Source organism: Scyliorhinus torazame, chromosome 2 (assembly GCF_047496885.1).
Source record: "Scyliorhinus torazame isolate Kashiwa2021f chromosome 2, sScyTor2.1, whole genome shotgun sequence".
NCBI lineage: Eukaryota > Metazoa > Chordata > Chondrichthyes > Carcharhiniformes > Scyliorhinidae > Scyliorhinus > Scyliorhinus torazame.
Genome location: NC_092708.1, coordinates 270,438,968 through 270,462,520, shown reverse-complemented (window position 1 = coordinate 270,462,520; position 23,553 = coordinate 270,438,968). Strand labels below are relative to the sequence as shown.

General features: G+C 51.9%; 1 protein-coding gene across 1 annotated transcript in view; it reads left to right on the top strand.

The window, feature by feature from the left end:
• The window catches only part of plekhd1 (pleckstrin homology domain containing, family D (with coiled-coil domains) member 1), a 154,699-nt gene that overhangs the window by 68,581 nt on the left and 62,565 nt on the right, over positions 1-23,553 (top strand). Inside the window, exons 6-8 of the mRNA XM_072487334.1 lie at positions 8,966-9,018; positions 9,415-9,509; positions 11,272-11,365. Of these exons, the coding sequence (XP_072343435.1) occupies positions 8,966-9,018; positions 9,415-9,509; positions 11,272-11,365 (242 nt within the window). The remainder of the gene's footprint in view (positions 1-8,965; positions 9,019-9,414; positions 9,510-11,271; positions 11,366-23,553) is intronic.

The following is a 23,553-nucleotide window of genomic DNA, read 5'->3' as shown; positions in this document are numbered from 1 at the left end:
CCGAGGACAAGAAGGCAGTACTGCGCTTCCTGGGAATGGCCAATTTCCTTGGCAAGTTCATCCTGAATCTGGCCCCACACACCACGGCCCTACGCAACCTGGTGAAAAAATCAACTGCCTTTGAGTTGAAGACGGAGGACCGAACAGAGTGGCTGGAGCCGAAAGCCAAGCTCACCACTGCACCCGCCCTTGCATTCTTTGACCCAGACCGAGACACCAAGATATCCACAGATGCGAGTCAGGATGGCATTGGGGCGGTGTTGCTTCAAAGAGATGACACATCATCCTGGGTACCAGTAGCATACGCGTCACGGGCATTGACACCCACTGAGACCAGATATGTGCAGATTGAGAAGGAGTGTTTAGATCTTCTCACCGGCATCCTCAAATTTCATGATTATGTCTACGGCTTACTAACATTTACTGTTGAGACGGATCATAGGCCTCTGGTCCTCATCATCCAAATGGACCTGAATGACATGACGTCTCATTTGCAGCGAATTCTGCTCAAATTCCGGAGGTATGATTTAAATTTGGTGTACACACCTGGCAAGGAGCTCATCATCGCCGATGCATTGTCCAGCTCCGTCAACTCACCCAGTGAACCACTGGAGATCATCCAGCACATTGAATTGCAGGTACAACTGTGTACAAGCAGGGCAGCACGGTGTCGCAATGGATTAGCCCTGCTGCCTCACGACACCGAGGTTCCAGGTTCGATCCCGGCTCTGGGTCACTGTCGGTGTGGAGTTTGTACATTCTCCCCGTGTTTGCGTGGGTTTCACCCCCACAACCCAAAGATGTGCAGAGTAGGTGGATTGGCCACGCTGAATTGCCCCTTAATTGGAAAAAATGAATTGGGTACTCTAAATTTAAAAAATAAAAACTGTGCAAGCACTCTCCTGGCAACAGATGAGAAGATCATTCTCATCCGAGAAGAGATGGACAAAGACCCCCTGTTGCAGCGAGTCATCCACAACCTCAGCAATGGCTGGCAGAAAGGGCAATGCCCTCAATTCTACAACGTCAGGGACCACCTGACGCTGATCGATGTCCTGCTCAAGCTGGACAGGATAGTCATCCCGCTACGTCTCCAGAGCATGGTGCTGCGGCAGATTCATGAGGGACACCTAGGCGTAGAAAAGTGCAGACGCAGGGCCCGGCAAGCTGTCTACTGGCCCGGCATCAACCAGGACATCACGGACATGGTCCTGAACTGCCAAACCTGTCAGAGGTTCCAACCAGTGCAGAGCAAGGAGACGCTCCAACCACATGACCTAGAGACCTCTCCATGGTCCAAGTTTGGCATTGATCTATTCCATGCAATGGTCGCGACTTTATCTTAATCATCGATTACTTTTCGAACTATCCCGAGGTGCTGAAGCTGCCAGACCTCACCTCACGGACCGTCATCAAAGTGTGTAAAGAGACATTCTCAAGGCATGGCATCCCGAACACTGTCATGAGCAACAATGGCCCGTGCTTCCACAGTCTAGAATGGTCCACGTTTGCTAAGAGCTACAATTTCAGGCATGTCACCTCCAGTCCACACTATCCGGAGTCCAATGGCAAAGTCGAAAAGGGGCGCACATCGTTAAGCAGCTCATCCGCAAGGCCTCGGGCTCCGCTTCCGACATACACCTTGCACTACTTGTGTACTGGGCGACTCCCTTGTCCACTGGCATGTCGCCAGCTCAACTGCTGATGAACAGGGACCTGCGGACGACGCTTCCAGCCATACACCTACCCAACCTTGATCATCTCCCGGTGCTGCAGAAGATGCAGCAGCTACGCGACAGCCAGAAGCAGGGCTATGATGCACATGCCACTGATCTGGACGTGCTATCCCCGGCAGACACGGTCAGGGTCAAGATACCGGATGGTGGGTGGTCTGCTCCGGCTGTCGTTGTTCGACAGGCCGTGCCCAGATCCTATGTCATACGAATGGCTGATGGCTCCATTGTGCGAAGGAATCGAAGGGCACTGCGAAAAGTTGCTTGCCCACATCCACTTTCCCCTCCATTTCCACATGTCGAATTGCCACCTCCAACCACGAGGCCACCAGTTGTGCCTCCCACTTGCCTGTCCACTGTCATCCCCTCCACCACCTCTCCGGCGGTCGACGAGGATCAGACGCAAGCCTCAGCGACTGGACATATGAGCGTTTGTTTGTTCTGTTCTGTATTCCTCAGTTAGTCACATTAGACAGACACAGTCACATGTATATACATCTTTAAAAAAAAAAAGGGGGGAGATGTCATGATATGCAAACATTCAACCAATGAACACTCCAAATAGGACACAACCAATGGGCAGTCAGGACACTCGGAGGTGGCATCACCACAAGGGGGCATGATCTAAACACTATAAAAGGGATGAGGCACTCACACCCTGCCTCTTTCCACAGACCGACATCTAGAGAGTTAGACAGGATTGATCAGCAGCACGTGGCTTAGAGCAAGCTGGTACAGTTAGACTGAGTTATTACAGTTAGATTAGCAGAGAGTCAAACTCATTTGAGAACTGCGTTAATTGTTCAATAAACACGTTGAACTCATTTCAGAGTCTGGAGCATCCTTTAGTTAAGACTGCATCAAGTAGCAGCCTGTGTTATCCGAAGCAGCATAACGCAACAGAAGGTGGCCATTGCCGAGCACTTGTTTGTTATCGATGTTAATTGGCATATATCAGTCCATGTTCAGGTCCTGCTGCACACGAGCATGGACTGCTTCAGTATCTGAGGAGGTGCAAATGGTGCTGAACATTGCAATAATAGAAACAGTATGGCACAGAGGAGGCTATTCTGTCCATTGAGTCCATGCCAGGTCACTGTAGAGCAATCCAATCAGTCCCATTCCCCTGCTCTATCCCCACAGCACTGCAATATTTTCGTTAAAAGCATCCTTTTAAGGGGGGGTGGGGGAAGGGGCAGTAATTGGCTGGATTGGATTTGTTCTATTGTTTTTGTGAACAGGGCATACTTGGGAATTTTTCAACATTATCACATTTATAGCACTGTTGAGGCTGTTCTGGCACCACTTGGCTAGGGCATGGTTAGTTCTGGGGCATAAGTCTTCAGTATAACAGCCAGAATATTGTAACAACTGTTTCTAAATATCACATGGAATGCACTGGATTGGCTAAAGACTGCCTTCTGTGATCTGAGGACCTCAGCAAGAGGCTGAGATGGATCATCTACCAAGCACTCCTGGCTGAAGATGGTGCATAACGGCTTATGTCCTTGGCTTCCCCATCATTGAAACTGGGGGTGTTTTTGGAACCTCCTCCTCCTTGTTCTTGTTTAATTGTCCATCGCTATTCACAACTGGATGTGAAAGGTCTGCAGAGCTTTGATCTGATCTGTTGGTTGTCAGATCACCCTGATCTCTGTCTATTGTCTGCTGCTTTTGCTGTTTAGCATGCATGTAGTCCTGAGTTGTAGCTTCGCCAGGTTGATGCCTCATTTTTAGGTATGTCTGGTGTTGCTCTTGACATGCTCTCCTGCACTCTGCATTGAACCAGAGTTGATCCCTTGTTTTGATGGTAATGGTAAAGTGGATTTTACTGGCTCATGAGGTACAGATTGTGGTTGTGGTTGTATACAATTCTGCTGCTACTGATGGCCCACAGTGCCTCATGGATGCCCAAATTTGGGTTGGTAGATCTGTTCTGAATCTTGTCCATTGAGCATGGTCATAGTGCCACGCAACACAGTGGAAGTATCGTCAGTGAGAAGATGGAATTTCATCTTTATAAGGACTGATGGTGCTCATTTTGGAGGGGGGGGATGTGGGCAGGCCCGTTGTGAAGATTAAAATGACAGAGGCTTCACATGTATGAGGTGTGACATGTTTTAATAGTGAACATTTTACTGTGGCAGATTTCCATTCTCCTTAAATACAGATAGTGACCTCATCAGTGCCCACTCAGTGCTCCTCACTCTTCTTGGTCTTTCGTGGCCTAGTGCTATGTCTTGGTATGTACCCAGGATGTACAAACAAAACAAAGAACAAAGAAATGTACAGCACAGGAACAGGCCCTTCGGCCCTCCAAGCCCGTGCCGACCATGCTGCCCGACTAAACTACAATCTTCTACACTTCCTGGGTCCGTATCCCTCTATTCCCATCCTATTCATGTATTTGTCAAGATGCCCCTTAAATGTCCCTATCGTCCTTGCTTCCACCACCTCCTCCGGTAGCGAGTTCCAGGCACCCACTACCCTCTGCGTAAAAAACATGCCTCGTACATCTACTCTAAACCTTGCCCCTCTCACCTTAAACCTATGCCCCCTAGTAATTGACCCCTCTACCCTGGGGAAAAGCCTCTGACTATCCACTCTGTCTATGCCCCTCATAATTTTGTCTACCTCTATCAGGTCTCCCCTCAACCTCCTTCGTTCCAGTGAGAACAAACCGAGTTTATTCAACCGCTCCTCATAGCTAATGCCCTCCATACCAGGCAACATTCTGGTAAATCTCTTCTGCACCCTCTCTAAAGCCTCCACATCCTTCTGGTAGTGTGGCGACCAGAATTGAACACTATACTCCAAGTGTGGCCTAACTAAGGTTCTATACAGCTGCAACATGACTTGCCAATTCTTATACTCAATGCCCCGGCCAATGAAGGCTTGCATGCCGTATGCCTTCTTGACTACCTTCTCCACCTGTGTTGCCCCTTTCAATGACCTGTGGACCTGTACTCCTAGATCTCTTTGACTTTCAATACTCTTGAGGGTTCTACCATTCACTGTATATTCCCTACCTGCATTAGACCTTCCAAAATGCATTACCTCACATTTGTCCGGATTAAACTCCATCTGCCATCTCTCCGCCCAAGTCTCCAAACAATCTAAATCCTGCTGTATCCTCTGACAGTCCTCATCGCTATCCGCAATTCCACCAACCTTTGTGTCATCTGCAAACTTACTAATCAGACCAGTTACATTTTCCTGCAAATCATTTATATAAACGTCGGAGATGGAGGCAGTCTGTGGCTTTTGATGCCCTTGGCGGACGTCCTCTGGAAGACCTGGAGCCTGGAGGCCCTGGTCGACTTACCAGTGTCACTGGCGATGCCATGCCACCCTGTTCTGCCTACTCTGCCCTTGAGATTTGCCGGTTTCAGGTAGTGGGAGGGATTCAGATGAACTGGGGACCGCTGTAGTCTCCTTAGTGGCAGGCCCCGGGTTGGCCTCCAGCACTTCCTCCTCCCTGACAGTGCCCGTAGGGCCTTGGGGGACTCCATGCGATGGAGGAGCAGCTGGAGTGAGCTCCAGAACCTCTGAGTCATCTGGCCCTCCCAGTCCAAGAGGCTCCCCATTGTCTCCACCATGGTGTTGACGCCCTCAGCAATGGTCCTCAGTGACTGGGCCATGCTCTGCAGTGCCTCAGCAATGTCCATCTGCATCTGGAACATGTCCCTCTGCTACTGGGTTATGATGTCGTGGCCCTCAGCCATTGTCATCATAGACTAGGCCATGCCTTGGACATCACCGCCGGAATGTCACATGATACCCCCTCCTGAATCTCAGGGCCGTGTCCTATCATCTGCATCAGCTCTGGGAGAACCTTGTCCAGAGGGTCGACATCTGACCCGGACCCAGTTGTGTCCTGGGATCCAGCAGACCTCCGACTGCTGCCTCCCTTGAATGTCCATGCCTCTACCTGATGTGCACCTGCAACTGTGTGGTGCTCATCAGATTGTATCCTAGAAACCTGACCACTAATGCCGCCCACCGAGGTGTGTGTCTCTGCACTGGTGGAAGGTGCGGGTGAGAGCTGTGATGCCTCGCCGGTGGTCTCCTCTAAGGACTCCTCCAAGTGTGGTGGGGCGGGGAGGGCAGCGTCTCCGGATGGCCCAGCCTCATCAGGTGGAGATCCTGCGAGACTATGGACATGTGGTCAGTGAGAGAGAAGGATTATTTTGTCTTGACATGAACTACTAATTTGAGACAGGTCATCTGGGTGAAGAGGCATTGGTTCCTCACCTCTGTTGGTGTCTGCTCTCTCCTTGGCAACCCCACAATTTCCAGATCCCGTTCCTCATAGGGGGTGAGGACTTGAATCTCTGGGATTCCTCGCCCCCCCATCCCCCCAACCCCGTCTTTACCATTTTCTTATTATTATGGGCTATCTTCTCCAGCATGGACAAAGAGAGAGCATTGTGAGCCACACGCTTGATGGGTCAGGGGGATCTATAGCAGGTGGCATGTGTGGGCATCACACCGGGACATGAAGGAGTTATGCTGGTGGGTGCCAGGGGGTTCTGAGGAACAAGCACGAAGATCGGATGTGGGGAGGGTGCGAGGTGACAGCCAGTAAATTGGGGTTGGGAATTTGAGGGGTAGCAGGCGAGAGGGGGTAACTTATCCTTGCAACTCGTTGGTCTTCTTCCTACATTGGACGGTGGTCCTCCTGGTCATGCTGCCGCACTGACAGCTGCTGTCACTGCCTCCCAGACGGCATTGCTGATGTTGCTGCTGATCCTCCGACCCCCGTCAGTGGAGTAGGATGGCCAGTCTCTCATCCACAGCGCCGAGAAGCCTGGCCAGGTTGCCATCCCCAAAGTGAGGAGCAGTTCTAAACACTGCCAAGCTTCTGTATTGTGTGGGATTGAGTGGCAAGGGAGTTTTCAAGCTCCCCCTTGTTAGCGGCAAACTGCTGAGGCGCGAGTCAGGTGAATCAAATGGTGAGGCAGCTAGTAATGGCGAGCATCTTGTGGGGGCTAATTTTTGGCACTAAGTGCCGTTGAATATGGGCCGCGATCTTGCCAATGCGGCCGTCGTAATACACCCCGCCAAACGGGCCCAAAACTGGATTTTGAAATGTGTCTTTTACAATGGACTTTAGCATCATCCCCAGTACTGATGTCAGGCTAACAGGTTGGTAATTCTCCCTTTTTAAATAGTGGGGTTACATTTGCCACCCTCCAATCTGTAGGAACTGCTCCAAAGTCTATAGAAGTTTAGAAGTATTTCCAGGGCCACTTCCTTTAATACTTTGGGTAGTGGTGCTCCCAAGCCATTCTTGGTGATGGACATTGAAGTCCTCCACCCAGAGTACACTCTGTGCTAACCTCCGTGCTCCTTCCAAGTAGTGTTTACAGTATGGAAGCAGGCCATTTGACCCAATTGGTCTGTGGCAGACGACAAGTAGCAACCCAGCTTAATCTCACTTTTCCAATTCGTGGTTCATGGCCTTGTAGATTATGGCACTTCAAATGCATATCTAAGTATTTTTAAAAATGTTTGGAGGAGCTATGCTTCGACTGCACCTTCAAGCAGCAAGTACCAGGGGCGGGATTCTCCGACCCCCCCGCCGGGTCGGAGAATCGCCGGGGGCTGGTGTGAATCCCGCCCCCTCCGGTTGCCGGATTCTCCGTCGGGGGCGGGAATCGCGCCGTGCCAGTTGCCCCCCCCCCCCCCCCCCCCCCCCCCCCCCCCGGCGATTCTCCGGCCCGAAGACCCACTGCTGTCAACCCATGCCAGCAGGCGTGGATTGAACCACCTTTGGGATGGCGGGACACGGCGGCGCGGGCGGGCTCCGGGGTCCTGGGGGGGGGGGGGGGGGGCCACGGGGCGATCTGGCCCCGGGAGGTGCCCCCACGGTGGCCTGGCCCGCGATTGGGGCCCACTGACCTGCGGGTGGGCCTGTGCCGTGGGGGCACTCTTTTCCTTCCGCCTTCGCCATGGTCTCCACCATGGCGGAGGCGGAAGAGACCCCCTCCACTGCGCATGCGCGGGGATGCCGTGAGCGGTCGCTGACGCTCCCGCACATGCGCCGCCCGGCAAAGTCAGTTTCGCACCAGCTGGCGGGGCACCAAAGGCCTTTCCCGCCAGCTGGCGGGGCAGAAATCAGTCCGGCGCGGGCCTAGCCCCTCAAGGTGAGGGCTCGAGCCCCTCAAAATGCGGAGAATTCCACACCTTTGGGGCGGCGCGATGTCGGACTGATTCGCGCCGTGTTTGGCGCCGGTCGGCGGACATTGCGCCGAAATCGGAGAATCCCGCCCCAGATCCCTGCTTCCCTCTGGGTGAAAACAAAATGCCCTCAATCCGCTGAAGGAGGGTGTTGTGTGATGATCAGCACGAGGTGCTCATGTTTGACCTGATGCCAGGAGATTTTATACGGTCCGGAATGAATGTTGAGGACTCCCAGGGCCATTCCCTCTGCATTGTATACCCCTGTGCCACCACCTCTGATGGGTCTGTCCTACTAGTGGGACAGGACATAACCAGGGATGATGATGGAGGTATCTGGATAATCTGTTGTCTTTCCTAAAGTTTATTAGTGAACCAGTTCTGTTTTGATAACAATCCTACAGTTTCATGGTCACTTTTAATCATTTTCCCCAAGATATTTTAAACTGAATTCAAACCTCAGCCATGGTGGGATTTGACCAGGATTGCTAGTCCACTAACCTAACCACTGTACTGTATCCTAGATATTACATAGAACATGGAATTTACGGTGCAGAAAGAGTTCATTCGGCCCATTGAGTCTGCACCGACCCACTTAAGCCCCACACCTCCACCCTATCCCCGTAACCCAGTAACCCCACCTAACCTTTTTGGACACTAAGGGAAATTTATCATGGCCAATCCACCTAACCTGCACATCTTTGGACTGTGGGAGGAAACCCCCGCAGACACGGGGAGAACGTGCAGACTCCACACAGACAGTGATCCAAGCCGCAAATCGAATCTGGGACTCTGGCACTGTGAAGCAACTGTGCTAACCACTGTGCTACCGTACTGCCATATTAAAGTTTCTTACTTGTGTTTTCTTAGTTTGGTCATGTAACCTCTATTGATATGTGGTGTTGGGGGAAGAGGAGGAGGTGGTGTCACACACAGATTTGCCTTGTAACTTTGTTAATGGGACTCTGCAACATTTTCTTAATGCGTTGTATCTTAATGGAATACTGCAGCAGTTAATTAATAAATTGGGTGTCAATATGATTTTTCAGACAAATTAATGGAGGAGACAGAAGAGCTTTGCCTACAGCGAGAACAGAAGGAGGTGAGTGGAACCAATGGGTGAGGGATGTGCAGAATGTCTCTGTAACCATCAACTCATTTAATATCCTGTTGGCAGTGTCAATATTCTCTCTCCCTCTTACACTCTTTCTTTCTCCTTTTTGTTTTCAAACCTCTCTCTCCCCTTTTGAGTTACGTTTCTGACCATTGTCTACCTTCTGTTGATTCAGTTTTATTGGGGGGCGGGGGGGAAAGGAAGGGGGAGAAAGTTCTGAAAATGTATATTTGGTCAAATAGGTATATGTAAAATCCTTATTGGGTTAAGAATTGATTGTAAGTACCAAGAGGTTGCCATGGTCTGTGCTGTGTCCATTATGTGGTGGCAACATGTGGTTTTGGCTGGGGATCTAAAATTATGAGACTTTTAATCTGATTGCAGGAGCTGGAGAGACTAAACCAAGTCCTCGAGGTGGAGAAAAACAAGATTGAGGAAATGGTCCAGGATTTGAAGTGTGAGCAGGAACAGATAAAGAGGTAAAGGGTTTGGAGAGTAAGGGATGGACTGGCATCAATCTTCGTAACTCATGTCACCATCCCTGGTTGGACATATTCCGAGGGCTGTCATCACCAGATTGCCTGCCATGAACCGCCCCTTCACACAATCACACTTTGGTCACCTGACGTGTCCATCCTCGTGGTGACCTGCCCTCCCAGCCAATCAGAAATTAATAGATTCTTCATTACACAATTGGGAAATTACTGATTCTAAGTTAAATGGCTTTTTAACCTCTCTCTAATATCTTTATAGATGATAAACTGAAGCGTTCATAGGAAATATTTAAAAAGTAGTTTATTTTATTGCCCCCATGAGTTTTCCCCTGGCTGTGTCCAAGAGATTGATCTTTAATTCCTGAAGACTCCAGGGCAACCCTATCTGTGACTGATTGCTTCCAGTGAAGCCACTGGAATCCTCACTGTCGATGCAGTATATTTTACCAATCCTCTAGGATTGCTGTTAGTCTCTAAAAAGATGAGTCTCCTGAATGCTGCTGTGAGCAACCCAAGGAGTGAAAAACAAAAAGACATTTGTGTTTTATTTCATTCTCTTTGAACACGTAAAAAAATTAATCAGCGCTTGTTGGTCGAAACTGGAAGAAGCAGCTCCGTATTGGAACTTGATCTATCAGGCTTCATTCAGGCCTTCTGCTGCAGGCTTCAGATTCATGAGGCTCCCCAACAAGGGGATCCCACCTCTCCTGCGTTTTTGACCAGCCCCAAAGCTGGAACTGTAGTGGGAGTCAGTGAGGAGGGATCATTATGATGAGAGGTGGAAGCACGACCAATCAGAAAGCCTCAACCATCATCTTCAAAGCACTTCTGGTGCTCCTATCCCAAGATTTAGCAGGTCCTGTTCACCCATTGTCTCTGTTGTCGCTGACTTATTTTGGCTCCTAGTTCGACAAATCTTTGACTTTAACATTTTCATTAATGTTTTCAAATCCTTCCCTATCTCTGAAGCTCCCTCCAACTCAGGTCTCTGTGTTCCACTAACTCAGGCCTCTTATGAATCTCCCTTACTCCCTTTGCTCCATCATTGGTTCCCACGCCCTCAGCTGCCTGGGCTCTAAGCTCTGGAATTCCCTGCCTAAAGCTATTGGCTTCTCTTTCCTCCTCTAAGCTGCTTCTAAAAAAACAGTCTCTTTGCTCAGATGTCCTCATTTCTTTGGCTTGGTGTCTATTATTGCCTGTTAGCACTCCTGTGAAGTGCTTTTGAAACATTTGTATTCACCACCAACAGCTCTGTGGGTGTTCATACAACACATGTCCTCGAGAAGGCAACACACCACCATCTTCTCAAAGGCAATTATGGAAGGGCATAAATGCTGGTCAGCCTAGTGACGCCCACATCCCATATAAATAAAATTATATTATAAGCTTTATGTAAATGCAAGTTCTTATTAAGACAACGGCTAATGTACAGGGCCAATGGCTAATATTTATTCGTCAGATGAACTGATTTATTATATCATAAGGTGTCTTAGCCATCATTCTCCTAATACCACCAAACCATCTGATCATTCATTCACTTTCTCTTTGTGGGATCTTGCTGTACATAAATTAGTTGTCAATTTTTTCCATGTTACAAAAGTGACTTATTGGGGGAAGAGGGAAATCACATTAATTTATGAAACACTTTGGGGCATACAAAGGATGCGATTGTGATAAGGTGCTACAGAAACACAGATTTATTTCTTGGGTTTTCTGACAAGCGGAAGTTTTTTTTTCTTTGTTTCAGGGAACTGGAGATGACAGTCAGCTCACTAATGGCAGTGGAAGAGGAAAAGAAACACCTGCACCAACTGTCGGAATCCCTGCAGAATAACCTCGAGGTGAGGGTTTGAAATGGGCATGAGTGAAGGGTGTAGTGAAGATGCTGAAGGGTGCCATATAATGATGGGGCAGCATGTGTGTTGGTCGCACTGCCAGTTCCTGCTCTTGCCTCCTGCTTAAGCAGTGCATCTGAGGTCATTCGTATAACGTCTGCCATGGCTCACTGGAAGCACTTTCACCCTTCATTTGGAAGGTTGTAGATTCAAATCCCACTCTAAATATGAACACAAAGGCACATGTCTTCTGGTCTTCTGGATCATCAGAAATAGGTCATATTCCCCAAGAAGCAACTTTGGGACCTCACGGAAATCCCAACGTGCTAACCTCTGTGAAGTTGCCTGGGAAGTTTGAGCTACTGATCGGCAATTCCCCAGCTCCCGGGACCCTCCGCAAAAGACTCCAATGTTGAGTTACAGTGAGAGACTTCGGACAGTTCCGATTTACCTCCCTGAATAGTTACCCATGAAATATCATACAGAAAAATCCTGGTTTAACTCTTGGTTAACTACACAACCAACTCCCCCCAATCACTCACACTGCCCCGTTCCCTGACTCCCCCTATTGACCAGCCCCTCCGACCTGCCCCAAACACCCCTACTGACCATGCTAACCGCCAACCGACAACATGCCCCGACTAAATCTGACGAGTTCCTGACCTGACTACCCCTCCCAATCAGTCCTGACTACCCTCGGCTCACCTGCCACCTGACCCACTTACATCACCCACCCTACCAGTCTACCCATTCACTCATCCATCCATATCGGACCTTTAAACTTACCATATGGCAGTTAGTGCTGTAAAAAAAGGTGGATGGGGGGTGGAGTCTTCTACTTTGATCATCTTTGCAGCTCTCTGTGGATTCCTGCACCGAGTGGGTTCTTCAAGGTGCTGCGTTAGAAGCCGGACTCTTTTAAACATAACCAGCTTAACCGGGTTTTTCTGACTCACCCATGTCGGATACAACAGTTGTGATGCTGATTGGAAGACTTGGGCCAAAATTTGAACTGATAAATGCAGTGAAGGAAGCAAGAAATTTCAAGTTAAATTCCCGTCCCATAGCTAGATGAAAAAAAAGACTAAGATCCATCCACTTTTCCCTCTACAACCCGGGAAGCCACATGATACAGTGATGATTGGGATGTTGACCGATCATCATAATCCATTTGTTTCAATCAGCAAGACACTCAGGCACGTGGCGGAGACCTTTGGAAAATATTGGTCCAAAGTCACTCGCAAATATGCTACAAATTACTCAGATAATGGATCCTTAAATCTTATTTTCGAAACTAAATTAATCCGTACTAACTGTTACCACGGTGACCTGGAGATTCTGTTCCATGGATCAACCAATGTCTCATTGAAACATGGGAATTCTAGGAGCAGGAAGAGCCCAGTCAGCCTCTTGAGACTTTGTGCTATTCAATTAGATCATGGCTGATCTAGGTTTAAATTTGGCGATGACACAATGATAAATAGGAAAGTAAGTTGTGAAGAGGCCATAATAATAATAATCTTTATTGTCACAAGCGGGTTTACATTATCAATGCAATGAAGTTACTGTGAAAAGCCCCTAGTCGCCACACTCTGGTGCCTGTTCGGGTACACAGATGGAGAATTCAGAATTTCCAATTCACCGAACAGCACGTCTTTCGGGACTTGTGGGAGGAAACCGGAGCGCCCGGAGGAAACCCACGCAGACACCGGGAGAACGTGCAGACTCCACACAGAGTTATAATAAAGCCGCGAATCGAATCTGGGACCCTGACGCTGTGAAGCAACAGTGCTACCCACTGTGAGACTATAAAGGATATAGATAGGTTAAGTGAGTCGAGACCTGGCACATGGAGTATAATGTGGGAAAATGTGAAATTGTCAATTTTGACAGAAAGAATTCAAACAAAGGTTGTTATCTAAATAGTGAGAGATTGCAGAGTTCTGGGGCGGGATTCTCCGCAATCGGCGCAATGTCCGCCGACCGGCGCCAAAAACGGCGCGAATCAGTCCGGCATCGCGCCGCCCCAAAAGTGCGGAATTCTCTGCATCTTGAGGGGCCGAGCCCTCACCTTGAGGGGCTAGGCCCGCGCCGGACTGATTTCCGCCCCGCCAGCTGGCGGGAAAGGCCTTTGGTGCCCCGCCAGCTGGCGCAGAAATGACTTTGCCGTGCGGCGCATGCGCCGGAAGCATCAGCGGCCGCTCACGGCATCCCTGCGCATGCGCAGTGGAGGGGGTCTCTTCCGCCTCCGCCATAGTGGAGACCATGGCGAAGGCGGAAGGAAAAGAGTGCCCCCACGGCACAGGCCCGCCCGCGAATCGGTGGGCCCCGATCGCGGGCCAGGCCACTGTGGGGGCACCCTCCGGGGCCAGATCGCCCCTCGCCCCCCCCAGGACCCCGGAGCCCGCCCGCGCCGCCTTGTCCCGTCGGTAAGAGAGGTGGTTTGATTCTCGCCGGCGGGACAGGCATTCCAGCAGCGGGACTTCGGCCCACCGCGGGCCGGAGAATCGCCGGGGGGGCCCGCCAACTGGCGCGGCGTGATTCCCTCCCCCGCCGAATATCCAGTGCCGGAGAATTCGGCAACCAGCGGGGGCGGGATTCACGCCAGGTTCACGCTGGCGGGGGGTCGGAGAATCCCGCCCCTGATGTGGAGGGATTTGTGTGCCCTATTGCATGAATTTCAAAAGGTTAGTTTGCCGATACAGCAAGTAATTAGGAATTTGAACAGAATGTTATCATGGCACGGTAGCACAGTGGTTAGAACTGTTGCTTCACAGTCAGGGACCTGGGTTCGATTCCCGGCTTGGGTCACTGTCGAGTTTGCACGTTCTCCCCGTGTCTGCATGGGTTTCGTCCGGGCTCCGGTTTCCTCCCACAAGTCCCAAAAGATGTGCTTGTTAGGTGAATTGGACATACTGAATTCTCTCTCAGTGTACCTGAACAGTTGCCAGAGTGTGGCAACTAAGGGATTTTCACCGTAATTTCATCGCAGTGTTAATGTAAGCCTACTTGTGACACTAATAAAGGTTATTATTTATCGTGAGGGGAATTGAATACAAAAATAGGGAGGTTATGCTTCAGTTATAAAGGGCATTGGTGAGACCAAGCTGGAGTAAGCATACAGTATTGGTATTTAAGGAAGGATCTAAATGCGTTGGAAGCAATTCTAAGAAGGTTTACTAGACTAATTCCTGGAATGGGCTTGTTGTCGTTTGAGGAAAGGTTGGACAGGCGAGGCCTATATCCACTAGAGTTTAGAAGCGTAAGAGGAGACTTGATTGAAACATATGGGATCCTGAGTGGTCTTGACAGGGTGGATGTGGCGAGGATGGTTCCTCTTGTAGGAGAATCTAGAACTAGGGGACATGGTTTAAAAATAAGGATTCGTCCATTAAGAGACGAGGATAATTTTTTTCTCTCAAAGAATCATGAGGTTTTGGAACTCTCTTCCTCAAAAGATGGTGGAAGCCGGGACTGAATGTTTTTAAGGAGGTCGATAAGCAAGGGAGTGAAAGGTTATTGGGGGTAGACAGGAATGTGGGGTTAAAGTTACAAACAGAAGCAAGGGTGCCCCCTCTCCCTGTTATTGTTTGCTCTAGCTATAGAGCCACTGGCCATGGCGCTAAGAGCTTCAAGGAACTGGCAGGGGCTGGTTTGGAGGGGCGGGGGTGGAGCATCAGGTCTCGCTCTATGTGGACGATTTGCTTTTGTACATTTTGAACCCGCTGGAGGGGCTGGGAGAGGTCAAGCAGATCTTGGGGGAATTTGGCAGTTTTTCGGGGTATAAATTGAACATGGTAAAGAGCGAAATGTTTGTGATTCAGGCTAGAGGGCAGGAGGAGAGACTGGGAGAGCTGCCGTTTATAATGGTAGGAAAGAGCTTTCGCTATCTGGGAATCCAGGTGGCTCGGAAATGGGAGGTACTACACAAGTTAAACCTATCCCGGTTGGTAGAGCAAATGGAAGGGGACTTTAAGAGATGGGACATGCTCCCGCTATCACTGGAGGGGAGGGGACTGACCGTGAAAATGACGGTCCTCCCCAGATTTCTGTTTGTCTTTCAGTGCTTCCCCATCTTCATCCCAAAGGCCTTTTTCAAGCGGGTGAACAAGATCATCTCAGGATTTGTATGGGCGAATAAAACCCCGCGGGTGAAGAAAATGTGGTTGGAGCGTAGTCGGGGGAGGGTGGGTTGGCGCTGCCGAACTTCTGCAACTAGTACTGGGCGGCTAACATCGCCATGATTCAGAAGTGGGTAATGGGGGAGGGGTCGGCATGGGAGCGGTTGGAGGCGGAGTCATGTAAAGGCACCAGTCTGGGAGCATTGGTAACGGCACCTCTGCTGTTCTCACCGGCCCGATACTCCACAAGTCCGGTGGTAGTGGCGGCTCTGAGAATCTGGGGGCAATGGAGGAGGCATAAGAAGGTGGAAGGTTTGTCAGTCTGGACCCGGATTTGCAACAACCACAGGTTTGCACCGGGCAGGCTGGATGGCGGGTTCCAGAGCTGGCAGAGGGCAGGAATTAGAAGGATGGGGGATCTATTTATAGACGGGAGCTTTCTCAGCTTGAAGGCGCTGGAGGATAAATTTAAACTGCCGCCAGGGAATGGTTTTAGATATTTGCAAGTGCAAGACTTACTGAGAAAACAGGTGCCGGCCTTTCCACTGCTGCCGCCACGGGGGATACAGGATAGAGTAGTGTCCGGTACCTGGGTGGGAGAGGGGAAAATGTTGGATATCTATCAGGAGCTGTTGGAGGCGGAGGAAACCCCGGTGGAGGAGCTTAAGGGCAAGTGGGAGGACGAGCTAGGTGGAGAGTTAGAAGCAGGTCTATGGGCGGATGCCCTAAGCAGGGTCAATTCCTCCTCTTCATGTGCCAGGCTTAGCCTAATACAATTCAAGGTGGTCCACCGGGCACATATGACGGCGGCGAGGATGAGCAGGTTTTTTGGGTGTAGAAGACTGGTGTGCGAGGTATGCGGAAAGCCCAGCAAACCATGTCCACATGTTCTGGGCATGCCCGAAGCTCAGAGGGTTTTGGCAGGGGTTTGCGAAGGCAATGTCCACGGTGCTAAAAACCCGGGTGGTGCCGAGTCCAGAGGTAGCGATCTTTGGAGTGTCAGAAGATCCGGGAGTTCAGGGAGTGAAAGAGGCCGACGTCCTGGCCTTTGCCTCCCTGGTAGGCCGGAGACGGATCTTATTAATGTGGAGGGACTCGAAGCCCCCGAGTGTAGAGACCTGGGTTAGTGACATGGCTGGGTTTCTCAGTCTCGAGAAAATAAAGTTCACCTTAAGAGGGTCAATGTTGGGGTTCTCTCGGAGTTGGCAGTCGTTCGTCGACTTTCTTGGGGAAAATTAAACTGTCAGTAGGAGCAGTATTCCGAAGGGGGGCTGGATAGGTGTTAGATGGTTGTGATGTGTAAAGATTGGGTCGGATGGGGAAATGTTTATTCTACCATGTCAATGTCTTTGTTATTGTTATAAAAATTTGTAAATACTTTAATAAAAATATATATTTTTTAAAAGATCTCATTGAATGGCGGCGTGGGCTCTAGGGGCCAAGTGGCTACTCCTGCTAATTCGTATGTTGGTATATTTGTATCTTAACTCCATAATGTCTTGGTTCCATAACTCTTGCGACCCTTACAGAACAAAAATGTAATAATCTCAGTTTTGAAAGTGACCCACAACCTCAGCAGCATTTTGGGAGAGGAGAGAACCTGTTTTCCACTCCCTTTGTATGATGAAATACTCCCCTGTATAGCCTAACTCTGAAGGTGATGGTCCCTTGCTCTGCTCTCTCCTCCACCAGAGGTAAAAGTTCCTTTCTATTGACTATCAAGTTCTTTAGTCATATTTTTTTATTTAAAAAAAACGCATTTTATTCAAATTGTATCAGAGTAGGTTGCAGCAAATTAACACCCCGGGAAACGTTCTTCCCAACAATAAACTATACAGTTTTTCACCCCCCCCCCCATCCCCATGCGACAAACAGCTCCTCAAACACGGTCACAAACATCCCCCACCTTTTCTCGAACTCCCCTGCTGAGCTCCTTAACTCATACTTTATCTTCTCTAACCACAGGAAGACGTACTAGTCACCCAACCAAGCTGCTACCCCCGGTGGCGATGCCGACCGCCACTCCAGCAAAATTCGCCGCCGTGCAATCAGAGAGGCGAAGGCCACGACATCGGCCTTCCTCCTCTCCGTGAGCTCTGGCTTCTCTGAAACCCCAAATATCGCCACCAAAGGGTCCAGGTTCAGTTCCCCCTCCACTATCCTGGCTAAGACCGCGAACACTCCCGCCCAGAATCTTCCCAATTTTTCACAACACCAAAACATGTGCGCGTGGTTCTTTGGCCCCCGCCCACACCTCTCACACTCATCTGCAACCCCCTGAAAGAACGCACTCATTCTTGCCCGAGTCATATGCACCCTGTGCACCACCTTAAACTGGATCAGGCTCATCCTTGCACAAGAGGCGGTCCCGTTTACCCTTCGCAGTGCCTCACTCCATACTCCCCAATTGATCTCCATTCCCAACTCCGCTTCCCATTTCTCCTTGATCTTCACCACCCGCTAGCCTTCCTGCTCCCCCACCCACTTGTATATATCCCCAATTCTTCCCTCCTCTTTCCACATCTGGGGCGAAATTCTCCGGTATCGGCGCGATGTCCGCCGACTGGCGCCCAAAATGGCACAAATCAGTCGGGCATCGCGCCGCCCCAAAGGTGCGGAATGCTACGCATCTTGGGGGGCCGAGCCCCAACCTTAAGGGGCTAAGCCCGCGCCGGACAAATTTCCGCCCCGCCAGCTGGTGGAAAAGGCCTTTGGTGCCCCGCCAGCTGGCGCGGAAATGACATCTCCGGGTGGCGCATGCGTGGGAGAGTTAGCGGCCGCTGACGGCATTCCCGCGCATGCGCAGTGGAGGGAGTCTCTTCCGCCTCCGCCATGGTGGAGACCGTGGCAAAGGTAGAAGGGAAAGAGTGCCCCCACGGCACAGGCCCGCCCGCGGATCGGTGGGCCCCGATCGCGGACCAGGCCACCTTGGGGGCACCCACCGGGGCCAGATCGCCCCGCGCCCCCCCCCAGGCCCCCGGAGCCCGCCCGCGCCTTGGTGGGCCCCGATCGCGGGCCAGGCCACCGTGGGGGCACCCACCGGGGCCAGATCGCCCCGCGCGCGCCCCCCCCCCCCCCAAGGACGCCGGAGCCCGCCTTGCCCCGCCGGTAAGGTAGGTGGTTTAATCTACGCCGGCGGGACAGGCATTTTAGCGGCGGGACTTCGGCCCATTCGGGCCGGAGAATCGCGGGGGGGGGGGGGCCCGCCAACTGGCACGGCGCGATTCCCGCCCCCGCCAAATATCCGGTGCCGGAGAATTCAGCAACCGGTGGGGGCGGGATTCACGCCAGCACCCGGCGATTCTACGACCCGGCGGGGGGTCGGAGAATCTCGCCCCTGGAAGCAGCAGTCGCTCCTGCAGGGTGTATCCCGGCAACCTAGGGATCCCCCTCTAGACCTTTTGTGCAAAGTCCCTAACCTGAACTCACTACCCCTCGGCAGCTCTACCCTCTCCCTTAACTCCTCCAGACTGGCGAACCCTTCCTCCAAATACAAATCCCTCACCTTGACCAGCCCCACTTCCCTCCACCTCCTGTATACACTATCCATTCCCCCCGGCTCAAACCCATGATTCTCGCAGAGCGGCGTTAGTACAGACAGCCCTTCCACACTAAAATACCTCCTCAGCTGATTCCATGGGTGGGATTCTCCGACCCCCCCGCCGGGTTGGAGAATCGCCGGGGGTCGGCGTGAATCCCGCCCCCGCCCCCCCAAAAAAATCGGCCCGCCCGTCTCGGAGAATGGCCGGGGTCCGGCGCGACACAATGAGCCCCGTGGCTGCCCGAATTCTCCGGCCAGCGATGGGCCGAAGTCCCGCCCGCCCGTCTTTTGCCAGTCCCGCCGGCGTAAATTGGAGTAGGTCCTTACCGGCATGACCTGGTGGCGCGGGCGGCCTCCGGGGTTCTTGGGGGGGGGGGGGGCGCAGGGGGATCTGGCCCCGGGAGGTGCCCCCCACGGTGACCTGGCCCGCGATTGGGGCCTCTATTCTTCCGCACCGGAGGCTGGACCGATCCGCCATTCCCGGTGCGGAAACGAAGCCCTCTGCGCATGCGCGGGCATGATGCCAGCACAAGCTGGTGCTCCCGCGCATGCGCCAACTCGCGCTGGCCGGCAGAGGCCCTTCGCCACCGGTTGGCATGGTGCCAAGCCCCTTTCCCGCCGGCTGGCGGGGCGCAAACCACTCCAGAGCGGGCCTTGCCCCTAAAGGTGCGGCGGCCTCCGCACCTTTGGGGTGGCCCAACGGCAGAATGGTTCACGCCACTCCGTCCCGCTGGAGTTGCCCGCCCCGCCGATTACGGAAGAATCCCACCCATAATCTTCACCGTGGACTGCACCACTGGACCCCTGAATACTTACTCTGAGCCATTGGCAATGCTGCCGTCGCCATAGCCCTCAAACTAGACCCCTTACAAGATTCCTCCTCCATCCTAAGCCACTCTACCCCTTCTCCTTCCCACCACCGCTGCACCTTGTCCACATTCGCCGTTTGGCAACGCCAACCCCCCCTGCTGCCTCTGCCTCTGTAGCAGGGTCCTCCCCACCCTCGGCACCTTCCTGCCCATACAAAGTCAGAGATGATTGTGTCCACTTTGTTAAGTTCCACTTATGGAGTCCCGTCCATTCCCTCGCTACCTGAATCCCCAAATACCTAAACCTATCCTTCGCTACCGTAAATGGAATCCCCCCTAAATTAGCCCGCTGTGCCAGCTCATTCATCGGGAATACCTCGCTTTTCCCTACATTCAGCTTGTATCACGAGAACCCTCCAAACCTCCCAACAGGCCCATAATCCTTCCCATACTCTCCAAAGGATCCGAAACATACAGCAAGAGGTCATCGGCATAGAGCGACACCCGATGCTCCCCCTGTCCCCTCATTATCCCCTGCCTCCCTGCCGACCCCCTAAGAGCCATCGCCAATGGCTCTACGGCCAGCGCAAACAGCAGCGGCGACAGCGGGCACCCCTGCCTCGTACCCCTGTGTAAGTCAAAGCTTCATGAGCTCATATCATTCGTCCTCACCCTCGCTCTTCGCGCCACATACAGCAACCGCACCCATGCCACAAATCTCGGCCCAAACCCAAACCTTCCCAAAACTTCGAACAAGTACCGCCACTCCACCCGATCAAATGCTTTCTCCGCGTCCATGGAGACCACCACCTCCGGTACCAGAGCTCTCGACGGATTCATCACCACATTCAACAGCCGTCTTATATTACTCGCGAGCTGCCTGCCCTTCACAAAGCCTGTGTGATCTTCTGCAACCACCCCCGGGACACAATCCTCCATCTTCCCCGCCAACAACTTAGCCAATACTTTTACATCCGTGTTCAATAGTGATATGGGTCTATACGACCCACATTCCACCGGATCCTTCCCTTCTTTGGGGATTAGTGTGATTACTGCATCATCGTCTCCAGCAACTCCCCCTTCTCCAGTGCTTCATTAAACGCCCCCAATAGATGTGGTGCCAGGTCCGCCGCAAATTCCTTACAAAATTCTGCCGGGTACCCATCCGGCCCAGGGGCCTTCCCCGACTTCATGTCCCTGATACTATCCAGCACCTCCCTCAGCCTCAGGGGATCCTCCAACGCCTGCCTCTTTGCTTCCTCCACCTGGGGAAATTCCAGCTCGTCCAGAAACCACCCCATGTCTCCCTCCTCTCCTGCTGGGTCTGCCTCATAAAGTCCCTGGTAATACTCTCTAAATGCTTCATTTATCATCCCTGGTTCGGACACCACATCCCCAGCCCCAGTCCGGATCTTCACTATTTCCCTGGACGCAGCCTGCCTCCGCAGCTGGTGCGCCAGCATGCAGCTCGCCTTCTCCCCATACTCTTATTGCACCCCTCTTGCCTACGCAGTTGCCCTACTGCCCACCCCCTTTGTCAGCCTGTCAAATTGACCCTGCAACTTTTTCCTCCTCGCCAATCCCTCCAGGGTGGGCACCCTCGAATATTCCCTGTCCACCTCCACTATCCCACTCACTAGACGGTCATGTTCCGCCCTCCTTTCCGTATTCGCACGAACCGTAAATGAGATAATTTCTCCCCGGACCACTGTCTTCAGTGCTTCCAAAAAATGGCCGCCGACACCTCCCCATTCTGATTGAACTCCACATAATCCCTAATCACCAACTGCACCTTATCACAGAAACCTCCATCCGCCAACAACCCCGAGTCAAACCTCCAACCCTGCCTCTGCTCTCGTCCCAAACCGAATATTCAGCCAATGGGGTGCATGGTCCGAGATAACTATCCCCGCATACCCTGCCCTCTCCACTCCAACCAAAATCTCCCGACTCACTGCAAAGTAATCGATCCTCGGATACACCTTATAGATGTGCGTAAAGATGGAATACTCCCTTCCCCCTGGGTTCTGAAAGTGCCATGGATCCACCATACCCATCCTCTCCATAAACCCCCCCCCCCCCAGCTGCCTTGCCATCCGTACCCTACCCATCGATCTGGGGCTCAATCTATCCACCCTCGGCTCCAGGACACATTTAAAATCTCCTCCCATGATCAACTGGTGCGTGGCCAAATCTGGGATTGCTGCCAGCAACCCCCTCATAAAACCCACATCACCCCAATTTGGGGCATACACATTTAGCAACACTACCGGTGCCCCTTCCAATACCCCACTCACAATCACATATCTCCCACCCGGATCCCTCACCTCCTTCGCACTCATGAATCCCATTTGCTTGCACATTAAAATCGCCACACCCCTCGATTTCAAATCAAACCCCGAGTGCCCCCCCCCCCCACACACACAGAAGGACTTCTCCTGAACTCCAGGTAGCCTTCTGCAAAAGCAAACAAAGCGATGTTAAACACAAACAGTCCCATAAAACAGGAGGGGGGATGGGAACATCCATCCCCACATAAACTTTTCATCCCTACAACTCCTTACAATCTCAACATTGAACAGAAACCCCCCCCACAAAAAAAGGGCGAAAATCCCCCAATCACTACACCCACTTTAAACATGCTCCCGACCATTACATAGTGCCAGCACCCCGGTTCCCAAGCATTGTCCACTCAGTTCTCCCCCAGTTTGTGCTCCTTATTGAAGTCTTCGGCTGCTTCTGGGGTCTCAAAATAATACTCCCGGCCTCCGAATGTCACCCATAATTTCGCCGGGTAGAGCACCCCAAACCTGATCTGCCACCGGTACAGCACCGCCTTGGCCTTGTTGAAACCTGCCTGCCGCTTTGACAACTGGCTCCGTTGTCCTGATAAATGTGGACGTTATTTCCCTCCCAGTCGCAGCTACGCTTCTCCCAGGGCCACCGTAGAATTTTCTCTTTCTCCACAAATTTATGGAGTCTCACGATCACCGCCCGCGGTGGCTCCCCAGCTCTAGGCTTTTGCCTCAAGAGACCTATGCGCTCGGTCCACTTCAGGTGCCTTATCCAGCACCCCTTCTGCCACCAGTCCCGCCAGCATCCTCGAGACGTACCTCATGGCACTCACACCTTCCACTCCTCCAGGCAGGCCCCTATTCGCAGGTTCTGTCTTCTCGAGGTATTCTCCTGCTCCTCCACCTTTGCCCTCAGCGTTTTACAAAGGTCTCCTAGGAGCCCCACCTCTGCCTCCAGAGCCACCACATGATCGCTGTGGTCCGAGATCACTCCTTCAATCTCCCGAATCTGTGACCCCTGCACCTCCAAACACCTCTCCATCCGCACCAAAGTACTCTTCAGGGGTGCCACAGCTTCTGCACTGACCTTTGCATGATCCCAATGCATTTCTTTCCCCTGTTTATGGAATTCTTCCTTGATAAATGTCATCAGTTCCTGTATCTGTGGCCTTACAGCTTGCCCCTCCCCCGCCTGCATGCTGGAAGAGACTGTCTGTGAAGCACAAGACTGTTTCAACTTTCCAGCCAAACCTCTCACTGTTTTCTGCCGGGTCCGGTGATGAGAAGACATACCATTCCAGGGGTAAACTACTCCTCTAACATTCACCTGCGCCTTTTCATCAAAATTCCACCCGGATCTGGGTAAAAAGAGCCCTTTTCTGTGACTTTGAACAGGAACAGCCCTTTATGTGACCAATCACTCCATGGT